Source organism: Podarcis filfolensis, assembly GCF_964270895.1.
Source record: "Podarcis filfolensis genome assembly, chromosome: 2".
Classification (NCBI taxonomy): domain Eukaryota; kingdom Metazoa; phylum Chordata; class Lepidosauria; order Squamata; family Lacertidae; genus Podarcis; species Podarcis filfolensis.
Genome location: NC_139605.1, coordinates 105,510,920 through 105,523,783, shown reverse-complemented (window position 1 = coordinate 105,523,783; position 12,864 = coordinate 105,510,920). Strand labels below are relative to the sequence as shown.

The 12,864-nt window shown below is 44.7% G+C and overlaps 1 protein-coding gene across 4 annotated transcripts in view; it reads left to right on the top strand.

Annotated features, from left to right (window-relative positions):
* Positions 1–12,864, top strand: part of ANKFN1 (ankyrin repeat and fibronectin type III domain containing 1) — a 271,898-nt gene that overhangs the window by 253,164 nt on the left and 5,870 nt on the right. For all 4 annotated transcript variants that reach the window (XM_083598613.1, XM_083598612.1, XM_083598615.1 and 1 more), the window contains exons 18-19: positions 3,172–3,338; positions 10,855–11,074. In XM_083598613.1, coding sequence (XP_083454739.1) covers positions 3,172–3,338; positions 10,855–11,074 — 387 coding nt within the window. The remainder of the gene's footprint in view (positions 1–3,171; positions 3,339–10,854; positions 11,075–12,864) is intronic.

The following is a 12,864-nucleotide window of genomic DNA, read 5'->3' as shown; positions in this document are numbered from 1 at the left end:
ATTCTGTGAAGACAGGGATACTGTTCGACTAGTGATGTGCTAAGAGAAAATTTGATTGCCTACATGGGAAAGAATATACACCTGGTAAAAGCAGCATGGACAAGAAGGAGGGGCTGGAAGTCCTTCTGATTCAATTCTTGGGCTTTCTTTTTCAGTTCCATGAGGGGTGGGGGGAATTCAAAATCCTTTTTTTCAGAAAGGTATACCAAACTAGGTAAAGGTAAAGGTAAAGGACCCCTGGATGGTTAAGTCCAGTCAAAGGTGACTATGGGGTTGCGGCGCTCATCTCGCTTTCAGGCCGAGGGAGCCGGCGTTTGTCCACAGGCAGCTTTCCAGGTCATGTGGCCAGCTGGCCAGCATAACTAAACCGCTTCTGGCGCAACAGGACACCGTGACGGAAACCAGAGTGCACAGAAACACCATTTACCTTCCCGTCACAGTGGTACCTATTTATCTACTTGCACTGGTGTGCTTTTGAACTGATGGGTTGGCAGGAGCTGGGACTGAACAACAGGAGCTCACTCTGTTGAGTGGATTCGAACTGCCGACCTTCCGATCGGCAAGTATTATAGGTAAGGTGATATTTTTAATTGGGCCAGCTTCTGTAGATGTAATGAAAGTCTGCATATTTTCGAACTCTTCATCAGGCAGAATGCAAAGGGGGGGGCAGTTTAAAAAAACACACAACCAAATTCTGAAGACCGGGCTCTTCTTTTAACTGTGAGGATGTTGAGGATGCCAGTGCGGCTATGCTCTGCTTGCATGGCTGGAAGCGGCAATTTGTGCTTCTCAAGACCGATTGCTGGAAGCTACAGTAAGGGAGGGAACTCTTGTGCTCAAATCCTGCTCATGAGTTTCCCACAGGCATCTGGTCAGCCACAGTGAGAACAGGATGTTGGACTAGAAGGGCCATTGACCCGATCCAGCAGTCTCTCCTCTGTTCTTAAGACTGGAAAATACAGGTCATCATCACTGAGACTCTACCTGAAAATGGTATGTGCTGTCACTTTCAGGGGTGCCATCTCGTGGGGGCCGAGCTATGTTAGGACTCCTCAATAATTTGTTGGAGGGCTGCCCCCAATGTTTCAAACAAACAGAGGGCAAAGGAGCTGAACATGGAGCCAAGCACTGCATGGTTTTCATGGCCATTCTTAATCCTCCTCCTGCTGTGGAAGGAGACCCTGGCTGCTCATGATGTTGCAATGTGATGGCACACATGTGATGACACCGGCACAGGTTGGCACCTTTGGTCCCCTTCAAGCACATGTGGCTAACCTGCTGCTTGTTGGTCATATGCAACCCTCAGAGGTCTTCGCCGCAGCCCACTCAGGGTGCCAAAGCCACTACAAAATGTTACTGAATTTGCCCTCTCCTGCAATGGTGATATGGAGGATGGCTTGCAGAGCAAAAGTCATCTCTGCATACTTTCTCCCCATGTGAGCCACGCTCCTTCCAACGCACCAAGCAGCTTCTGACCACCCACCCGCAGCTGCCACCACATGCTTTCCACAGGAGTAAAAAAAAAGTTTTCCATCCCTGCCTTAAAGGAGCACTTGCAGGAGTGAGGCTTCATAGTGCCACACTTCCACACATCTGTTTCAAATGCTACCATGATTTTCCTGGGAAAGAGGTGTATCTTTGGAGGAGAAGTTACAGCCCACAAGAGAAGCACAAATTTAACACAGCCAAAGACAGATGATAGATAGATGATAGATAGATGATAGATAGATAGATAGATATAGATAGATAGATAGATAGATAGATAGATAGATAGATAGATAGATGATAGATAGATAGATAGATAGATATAGATAGATAGATAGATAGATGATAGAAGATAGATGATAGATGATATAGATGATAGATAGATAGAAGATAGATAGATAGATAGATAGATAGATAGATAGATAGATAGATGATAGAAGATAGATGATAGATGATATAGATGATAGATAGATGATAGATAGATAGATAGATAGATAGATAGATAGATGATAGATAGATAGATAGATAGATAGATAGATAGATAGATAGATGATAGATAGATAGATAGATAGATGATATATAGATAGATATAGATAGATAGATAGATAGATAGATAGATAGATAGATGATAGATAGATAGATAGATAGATAGATATAGATAGATATAGATAGATGATAGATGATAGATGATAGATGATAGATAGATAGATGATTGATTGATTGATTGATTGATTGATAGATGATAGATAGATAGATGCATGATAGATAGATACATGATGATAGATAGATGATGGATAGATAGATAGATAGATAGATAGATAGATAGATAGATGATGGATAGATAGCATGTCAACAATAAAGAGAGCAATACTTTGGCCAACATGCACTCAGAATGTCCAGGCATCATTAGATCATTATCTACATGAAATGTCTAAAAATACTTGCGGTTATATAGAGAAGGGGTCATGTGCTTTGCATGCAGAAGATCCCTGGTCAATCCTAGTCACTTCCATTTTTTTAAAAAGGCACAAATGAAGAATCATCTGCCCACGACCCTACCATAGGACTGAGGGCCAGCTCCATTGTTATGCAGTCTTTGCTCATGTGCAAGGATGTGTTTATTTTGGAATGTGATTGTAGCTATTCTGGGGTTTGGGGGAGCTCTAGATTTCCACCACCACCACCCCATCAACTTCTCAGTGTGTTACAGGGACAGACAAAATAGGCTTGGTCAGCATCCCCAGGTACATGGACAAGAAATTATTGGAAAGGTTGTGGACCAAGTCTTCACTGTCATATGCCCAAATCCACTGGACTGACCATAAATACCTTAACCAGGAACAATATGTCACGGAATGGCACTCTGCTGAAGCACCAGGTCCACGAAAGCTTAGTCCACTATTAGATCTTTTAAACTTCAAGGTACCACAAGACTCTCTGTAGCTTTCGCTGCTGCTCCTCTGGAATTATAACCTTTTAGATATAGATATAGATATAGATATAGATATAGATATAGATATAGATATAGATATAGATATAGATATAAAACACTTGTTTTCTGGGATAAACACAAGCAATGACAATTATTTCTTTCAAGATCCTCAGAAAGGTAAGGCTTTTGAGAGCTGCCTCTGTGTCTGTGTGTCTTTCTAACACACTTGCTTCTGTGCTTTGTTGTCTCCACAGTTCATTTTTGCAGTTACAAGGAGAAATTTATTAGTCTGTATTGCCGCCTTTCCGCTGTCATAGAGCTAGATTTTCTGAGCACCCAGCAATCCCTAAGGGAAGCAATTTCAGACAGTGAAGTCGCTGCAGCTAAACAAAGACACCAGCAAGTCCTAGATTACACACAGGTAACCGTCTGTTTTTCCGACTAGTCAAAGGTGATTTCTAGCAGGGGCTGTAATTTGGAACCTAAATGGAGAATTGTTGGGCAAAGGCACAGCATAAAGACGTTTAGTGTCAAAATACAATTTGGGTTTTATGAAATAGCCACTCTGCAGCTCTTCCCTCCCACCCCACCCTGCTTTCCCCTTGCTTGCTTTCTGAGAGAAATTTCATGGATAAAATCATATGACAGTTATACTGGAGTGTTGCAGAGAAGCGTGTCAGTTTGGGTTATAAATCCCATTTCCCACCCCTACCTCTCTAATATGAGCAAAAGAAAAAAACTCAATTTAGGCTGGGTCGTAGCCTTTCTTCTCTTAATGTCACAAAGCCCCACAACCACTCCGACTGTCAGTCTGCAATGAAAGATGCACACCCCGCCAACAACTGTTTCTTTTGACAGAGGCGGCCCTACTGTGAGGTGATGTGAAGCAGCAGCTGGGTTAGGCAAGAGATTTGGGGGACCCATGAAGGTGGTGGGGTGGGAGGCAAACAGATCAGGTATGGAGCACCGTTCGCCAGGAAGCTGTCCTCCCCCAGCAGTGGTGTAGCGTGGGTTGCCAGTGCCCGGAGCCACACAGAGCAGAAGGGAGGGAGGGAAACGGACAGAGAACGCATGTGCATTCAGCTGTCTAATGGTGCCCACGTCATCCAAGAGATCGCAGCTGCAGAGTTAAGGAAAGAAGAGTCATTCCATTGTCTGGAGAGGTCACTTCCTGATTCACATGGAGAAGCTGTTTTCAACAGAGCTGGGCAACGGAAGCCCACAGCTGCATTGAGGCAGCCCTGGGTGTTGACATTACATGCCCCTAACAATTTTGCACCCGGGGCTACTGCCCCTGTGGCCCCCCGATGCTATGCCACTGTCCCCTAGCACCCTTAAAATGGACCAGTGCTTTGCTCTTAGATGGCTTCCATTCAGTTCAGTAGCAGCTTAGGCAGAGATTTTCTCGGTTCATTACAACCCTTGTTAATTAGTGGAAGGTAGGGGAAATTTGGTTCGATTTGCAAACCTTACCTAGTGCCTAGTTCCCAGTACAATAGCACAAACTGAAATGCTGCTAATTCAATCACTGAATCATATGGGGGTAGTGTGTACTGAATTACTCTGGCTATGGTTTGTTTGTTTGTTTGTTTGTTTGTTTGTTTGTTTGTTTTATTTCACTTTGTTTATTTGTATCCTGCTGTCTTCCCAGACCGGGACTCAGTGCAGCTTACAGATGTAATAGAACAAGCTCGAAACGTAGAAAGGATAAGTCATTTAAAAGCAGCTGAACACTAACTAAACTGATCATAATAAAAAGAGCTAGTAAAAATACATATAATAACAAGACAAAACATCACAATACTAGCCTTTTCCAATCAGTTCCTATAAAGGCCTGTTGGAACAACACCGGTGGAATTTCGGCAGTTTCTACAACTGTAGGGTTTGCACGAGGATCACCGAATTATGACTAGAAACTCTAGCAGCAGTATAATGCTGTACGTATGGATGACCCTGTGGATATGATCCCATGCCTTGACTGCAATCCCATTTACCTGGGAGTAAGCCCCATTGAACTCAATGAGGCTAACTTCTGAGTAGACATGCCTAGAATTCACCAGAACTTTCCAGGTTCCTAATATCCTTCTGAATTTTGCCATATTTCTCTGTGTTTACCATTAGAATGGAGAGAATTCTGGGACTGAAGGAGAAGACAAAGAACTTATGGTCCTCCAGAAATAGCTGAACTCCATTTCCCATCATCCCAAGCCAGCTTGGGCAGTGGTCCAAGATGATGGGAGTTGGAGGCCAACAGCATCTGATGAGACACAAATATTCCACTCCTGGAATAGAGTTCAGCAGAGTTCAGGATACAAAACCTAGGCCTTTTGAACCCAAGTGGTCCTGTACATCTCACCGCCATTTTCCAGCCTTTTGATTTTTGATTTATTTTTTTTTTGTTTCTTGTATAATTTATATTAGCAGATGCTTCTAGTAGCCGAGACAGCTGTGCCTAATTTTATGCCCTGTCCCAATTTTTGAGTCCTTCCTTATTCATTAATTCATTCACTTACGTTTTTAGTGCTGAAGTTAATACTTCAAAAAGAGCAAATCTTGGGTGCAGATGCTGAACATTGGCCCACCTCTCACACATACCTTCAGCATAAGGCTTAATCATTTTTAATTTGTATATGTGGATCTGATTATACCAAATCCACATGTTCACAAATGTTCATCACCAGTAACATCCTCATTTCAACAGGTACGTAGTCCCCCTCTAACCGTGAACCTGAACTATCCCAGTAGGTTTACAGTCCCACAGACTCATTTCATGAGCCAGTGTGGTGTAGTGGTTAAGAGCGGTAGGCTCGTAATCTGGTGAACCGGGTTCTCATCTCCGCTCCTCCACATGCAGCTGCTGGGTGACCTTGGGCCAGTCATACTTCTTTGAAGTCTCTCAGCCCCACTCACCTCACAGAGTGTTTGTTGTGGGGGAGGAAGGGAAAGGAGAATGTTAGCCGCTTTGAGACTCCTTCGGGTAGTGATAAAGCGGGATATCAAATCCAAACTCTTCTTCTTCTTCTTCTTCATGGTTGCCAGCCACCATTTTTCCTCCCGATTTCAGAAAACATAGCAGCACGTAAGAGAGGTGAACAGCTGGCTGTGCTTAAATTTGTTATTGCTCCAAAATACCAAAACAAAAACACCAAATCCCGGGCCAAAAGTGCCTGCAATCATTACAAAATGAGAGAGCCGTATGTACCGTAGAAGGTTAGGAGTCACAATTCTCACACAGCATGATTTATAGGGACATGGAGAATTTTTTAAAAAATGAAATAGAAAATATTAAGGATTCAAACAAAGGGGTCTGTTGTGGCCTCAGCCTAGCACTTCTTAGAGAAGACAGTGACTCAAGCTGTAGCTTTCGTGATTGTTCGTAATGGATGAAAATGTAGCAGAGCCTTTCAAACCACAGTGCTTTGTACCGAATTATTGTGACAGTGTATTAGACTTGTCAGGTTCCTTCCCAAACTAAAACCAGCTGTATTCCACCTATTGGGAGGAGGGAGGGACTTTTGGCCCAGCGCACACCGCAATCTTCAGCGGCGACCGCAAAACCACAAGAGCATTTGTATGATCCTAGATCTGAGACAGTGCTGAAGTCACTACACAAACCAAACATTGTAAAGAGCAAAGGGAGTCCATAAAAGCTGTTCTGAAATGGGAGCTGGAGAGAAACCAGAAAGTAAAAAATTATATGCCGTAGATAAGGTATGTTGTGTCTGAAACAGGCTGCTGGGCAGCGAGAAAAGGGGTATTTCAGGATTGACCCAAGCTAAGCTGAATATCTGGAGCTGAAATGGCAATTAAGTTATAATTTATATGTACAGTAATGTGTCAGGCACTCTGCGAGAAGCATGGCTCGTATGACTGGGCTATTAGCATAATGTTCCTTTAGAGCTGTGTCGGTGACAGAAACAAGGGTCCATACTTAAGCTTCATTAAATATATTGGGTCAGACTGGGTAACAATCAAACAGGCTTGGGAGGAGTTACTGTGAATAATATGCCCATCAAACAGGATGGCAGTTCCCCATGATTTACCGTATTTTTCGCCCTATAAGACGCACTTTTCCCCCTCCAAAAATGAAGGGGAAATGTGTGTGCGTCCTATGGGGCGAATGCAGGCTCCTTGGCTTCAGTGATAGCAACGCAAAGCCTCCGAAGCCTGCACTCCGGAGGCTTCGCGTTGCTTCCGCTGAAGCCAGGAGAGTCTGCTCTTTGAGGCTGGCGGTGGGGGAAAGCAGCGCTTCCCCCATCGCCCGCCCCAGAGGATGCGGGGCAGCAGGGAGGCGCGTGACGCCTTCCCACTACTCTCCAACCCGGCTTTGAGGCTGGCGGTGGGGGAAAACAGCGCTTCCCCCATCGGCAGCCCCAGAGGATGGGGGGCAGCGGGGAGGCGCACGACGCCTTCCCGCTACTCTCCAACCCGGCTTTGAGGCTGGCGGTGGGGGAAAGCAGCGCTTTCCTGCGGGCTTTTGTGGGAGGTGGGGGAATTCCGCCACCTCCCGCAAAAGCAGGAGAAGGTCTTGGAGTAGCGCACAGGCTGCGTGCAGCCTGTCCACTGCTCCCAGAGCTGCGGGGGGGGATCATATTTTTTTCCTTGATTCCCCCCCCCCCTTGAAACCTAGGTGCGTCCTATGGGCTGGTGCGTCCTATAGGGCGAAAAATACGGTATCTCTCAGAGACACACACACATATTATTACTCACCAAACCAAATGCTTGCTCAGCACTGGGCCAGTTCATTCACACAGCTGCTGTCTTGAAAAACAGCAGCCCACTATGGGGTTGTAGGGATACCCACTCCCTCTGGCCACTCCCAACTGGTCTTCTGGACTTCACATATCCCAATACGTGCTCTGATTTTGGCTCCAAGGGGTTAGGAAATCCAGAAAGGTTGAGCAGCTACCAAGAATCTCTCCTTGATTTCTTCCCTTTGGTGTTGCAATTTGGTGGTGTTCCCATGATGCTGATACACAGATAGTACCGTTTGCAGGACAGTCTTACTGGTTCTTGAGTTAGAACTTTGTAGGGGAGGTGATCTGTCTTCTTGTTTGGCGATCACTCGTAGACGAGTAAGATTGTCTTCCATAAACACGATCTTACCAGTGAGTCCGTAAGTGACTGTGGAGGCCAATTCTGGATCCACACGTCCTTCCACAGTGGAGAGATAGGTTTCCAGGTGGGAGTTGATCACGGTGAGGGTTTGCCAAGCGTGCCTTCCTCTTAGCACGTTTCTCCCTTTTGTCCTGAGTTTGAGCGTCTTCAAAGCCCATGACACCTTTGGTCAAGGCTGTTTATGGGTGCCAGAAGCTACCAGTTTCCAGAACAGTGTCTGATCTTTTGCTTTTGCCGCACTAATTAATTCTAGCCAGCATTTTCTGGTATCAGCATTCTTTTGGTGGAGTATTAGGTCTTTATACTCTTTTTTTAGGGCACGGACAGCAAGATAGGCTTGGTGTCTGACAGAATTTTTGGCTGTCAGGGCAGCTTTGTAAACATTTTGCAGGGCTTTCTTTGCCTCAAAGCAGGTGTAATCAAACCAGGGTTTATTTGATGTTTTTGGTTTAGTTGGCCTTTTTTCTGTGGTATTAAAAAGATAGGGTTTCAATTGTTGGAGCAGGCTCTCATACACGGCTCCATGGGTGATTCCATGGGTGATTCTGAGACAGTTTATTGTTTCACATTGTTTCTAAATTTAGTGTTGTATATTGTTTTATTGTCTGTTTTAACCATATTTGCACAGCAGTTTTTAATGTTGTGAGTGTCCTCTATTTAAGAGGCTTCTACTCTGCAGCCTCTCATAGTTGTTTTATCTGTGAGTCTTTTAGTTCTTATGCTCTTACAGCTGTTTTAACTGCGTGTCTTTGTTGGTTTTTAGCTCTTATCTGTTTTAATTATTAGGTTTTTTTTATCTATCCATTATCTGTGTTTAATCTTGTATTTTATTCGGATGTTTTATGCCTGTTTCCTTGTCCTCATTTGCCCTAACAATTATCGGTCAAAAATCCCAACTGCTATTTTATCTATATGCTTTTCTTAATCCTGGTCTGTGACCGTAATAAAGTTCATTCAAGGCTGTTCTCCAGTTGGAGCGCTCGCAGCCCAGTGTTTCCCAATTGTTGGTGTTCATACTACATTTCTGATTTACATTTACATTTTGATCTGTAAGGGATATAGGGCCAGGTATCTGAGGCTTTAAAAGGCATAACCTCACACAGTGCGGTTTTTTTCTGGTGTTATGCACCAGTATGCAGTACCAACACCTTCCTCCCCCCCCCCCCAAAAAAAAATCAGAGCCTTGTGCGTCCTTCCTAAAACCCAGGAAGCTAATGTTCTGGCAAGCTATGAGAACCCTCCCTTACTGGAACCTTTTTTTCAGGGGGGGGAGCACTGACCTATATACTATGTTCAGGCAGTGAAATATTTTGTAGGTTTGTTCCCACTTTGGGAGGAAAAGCAGAATAGAAAGGGAACAGAATGCTTAACCCTTTCCCTCATCCCACTGTTTTCCCACTAGAGTTCAACCCTCAAATACATTGATCCCCCTCCACGGGTTCCAAATGTACTTTCTCCCTTATGAGACCCCTTCTGGAACCTCATAAGGAGAGGAAAGATTTTCAGGGGGGAAAGCACATCTTTTCTCTACCCCTCCCTTCTCCACTTCTACCCACCCCGCCCCCACCCCAAAAAAATGTGACTTAGCACCTAACAAAATTGATGGTCCATATTTTGTTTCCTTCTGACAATTAGTTCTATCCCTGCAAAGCATCTTTCTAGGTCTGTGTGTTCTACCATAGTAGCAGCCTATGAGCACTTTTCAAAGACAGCACAAGGTAGAGGGTAAGGGACTTGTGGCCCTCCATATATTGTTGGACTACAACTCCCATAAACATTAGCCAGCAGAGCCAATGGTTGGGGGTGATGGGAGTTGTAGTCTAACAGCAGCTCAGAAGCCATGGGTTCCCTTTCCCTGATGCAGAGGACATAAGAAGTATAGTCCACAGAAGTCTAGTGTCCAGATCAAGGGAAGTAATAGTACCACTCTATTCTGCCTTGGTCAGACCAGACCTGGATTACTGTGTCCAATTCTGGGCACCACAGTTTAGGAAGGATGTTGACAAGCTTGGAATGTGGGCAGAGGAGGGCAACCAAGATGATCAAAGGTCTGGAAACCGAGCCTTATGAGGAATGGTCGAAGGAGCTGAAAAAGAGGAGATTGAGAGGAGATATCATAGGCATCTTCAAATATTTAAGGGCTGCGCATGAAAGATGGATCAGGCTTATTTTCTCCTGCTCTGGAGGGTAGGACTCGAACCAATGGCCTCAAGTTAAAAGAAAGGAGATTCCAACTAAACGTACAGAAAAACCTTCTGACAGGAAGAGCTGTTTGACCGTGGAACGGTCTCCCTCAGAAGGTGGTGGACTAGCTGAGATTCCTGCATTCCAGGGGGTTGGATTAGAAGACCCTTGGGGTCCCTTCCAGCCCTGTGATTCTATGAGTAACAACAACAATAATTTTATTATTTATACCCACCCATCTGACTGGGTTGCCCTAGCCACACTGGGCATGGCTGTAGTAAAGAATCAGGAATGTTAGAGAATCAGGAATTGTTCTTGCCGAGTCCCAGCAAGAAAGAAAAGCTGTACCTTTCTTGCCAGAAGAAGTTGGGAAAAATCGCCCTCTGTCAGAAAATTGATGGCTGAGGCACAGCAATAATTCTGGGAGTACAAGAAGACTATTCATCTCAGAGATCAGGGGAGGCTGAACCACATCAATGACAGATTTCCTTACCCCCTTTAAAGCTATAGGAACTGCCAGTGATCATTACACTTCTCTTGTAATTAACAATGAGGTATCTATTTAAACTTGTCATACATAAACCCAATGTTGTTTTAATATATATATATATATCTGCACCATCTTCTTCACATAGCAAATCGATGAAATCTGGCGTGAAATGAGATGGATCAATGAAGCACTACAATACGCACGGTACAGACAGCCGCCTGCCGGCTTGCCGGTAGCAAAGATTGTGGATCTGTCAGAAGAACCCATCCAAAAGAAGATAAGTTCAACATCGTCTCACCTCGATTGTCTTCCATCCCCACCACCCTCGCCAGAGATGGAGACCCACCGGAGAAAAGTCTTGAGCGGTAAGGGAAAAGCTTTTTTACTCCCCTTCGGTCTAGGCAAGAACAGGGCACAATTCTCCATGACTTCTGACTCAGAAGCATGTGGGCATCGTAGGTTATGACTTGCCCAGCAACCATAAGGTTGCCTGTGTTTATATTTACCTCTGTCGCCCTGACCTAGCCACTGTGATCCACGCGACGGTCACCTCCAGACTGGATTATTGTAACTCGCTCTACGTGGGGCTGCCCTTGAGACTGACCCAGAAACTCCAGCGGGTGCAGAATGCTGCGGCGAGACTCCTTACAGGGTCCTCGCCGCGGGATCACATTCACCCGGTGCTATACCAGCTGCACTGGCCCCCGCTGGAGTACAGGATCAGGTTTAAGGTGCTGGTTTAAACCTTTAAAGCCCTATACGGCCTAGGACTCTCGTACCTATGGGACCGCCTCTCCTGGTATGTCCCACGGAGGACCTTACGGTCTTCAAACAAAAACACCTTGGAGGTCCCGGGCCACAGAGAGGTTAGGCTGGCCTCAACCAGAGCCAGGGCTTTTTCAGCTGTGGCTCCGATCTGGTGGAACGCTCTGTCACAAGAGACTAGGGCCCTGCGGGACTTGACATCTTTCCGCAGGGCCTGCAAGACAGAGCTGTTCCACCAGGCCTTGGGCCATCAATTTGATTTGAACTGATTTTATAATGAATTGATTTTAGAATGCTGTATTATTTTACTGTTGTTAGCTGCTCTGAGCCCGGCTTTGGCTGGGGAGGGCGGGATATAAATAAAATTATTATTATTATTATTATTATTATTATTATTATTATTATTATTATTATTATTTGCCACAGGCAAATGGCTAAAAGCAGAGTGAGGAAGCCTGCTTTTAGCCATTTGCAAACACAGCGATAGAATACTGAGATCCAATCCACACAGCTGTCATGTAGATCACGCACCAACACCAGCCATAGCTGTACCATTTTTTTAGGGTCCCTCACACAAATGCTGCCCGTTACACAATGAGATTGTCCATTCCATGTGGGGGAATGAGGAAACTGATGGGCACTTTTCACATGGTGACTTCTGCTAAATGATACAGGTTGGGAGTGCAAAACTTGCCACAGAGATGTCAAGATGCCTGTGGAGATGGCTAAGTAATCTCAGGGCCAACTATTGACTTCCAGCTCAGTGTTGGCCTTCTTCATCCTGGAAGTAGAATTCTGCTTTGTCTCCTAGTATGTTGCAGCTCAGAGCTTAAGGTTCATGGAGAAATTAAAAAATAAATATCAATGGGAGGGAGGGTTGTGGGTTCATTTTCCTTCCAGCCTTTGACACCTCTCCTGTCTTCACATCGCCTCTCTGCTCCTCTGGCCTTCTCTTGCAGTTTGGACAGATGACTTCTCTGCATAGCTGTCAATGTTTCCTTTTTTTAAAAGGGAAATTCCCTTATTCTGAATAGGATTCCTTGCAAGAAAAGGGAAAAGTTGACAGCTATGCTTCTCTGCAGCATGGGTCTAGTGATTTAGTTTAGCTGGCATTCTTCAATTGCACTCAGATGGTTTGTGCAAGGGAACATCTTTACAAAAATCAAATTAAGCATTGAACTAAAGAGTTTGGTGCATTATCTAATGCTACACAGAAAAGAGAGATTTTTGGCTAATTGGAAGAGCAGGCAGCAGGCAGCCGAGCTCGGAGTAATGAAGAAGAAAAGGATCCCAGAACACAAATGGTTATAAAGAGATGAGCCTCAGGAACAACAAGGCCAGAACTAAGAAGGAACCTTTGGACCTGTGCTCTGCTGCCTCTTGTGGTTAT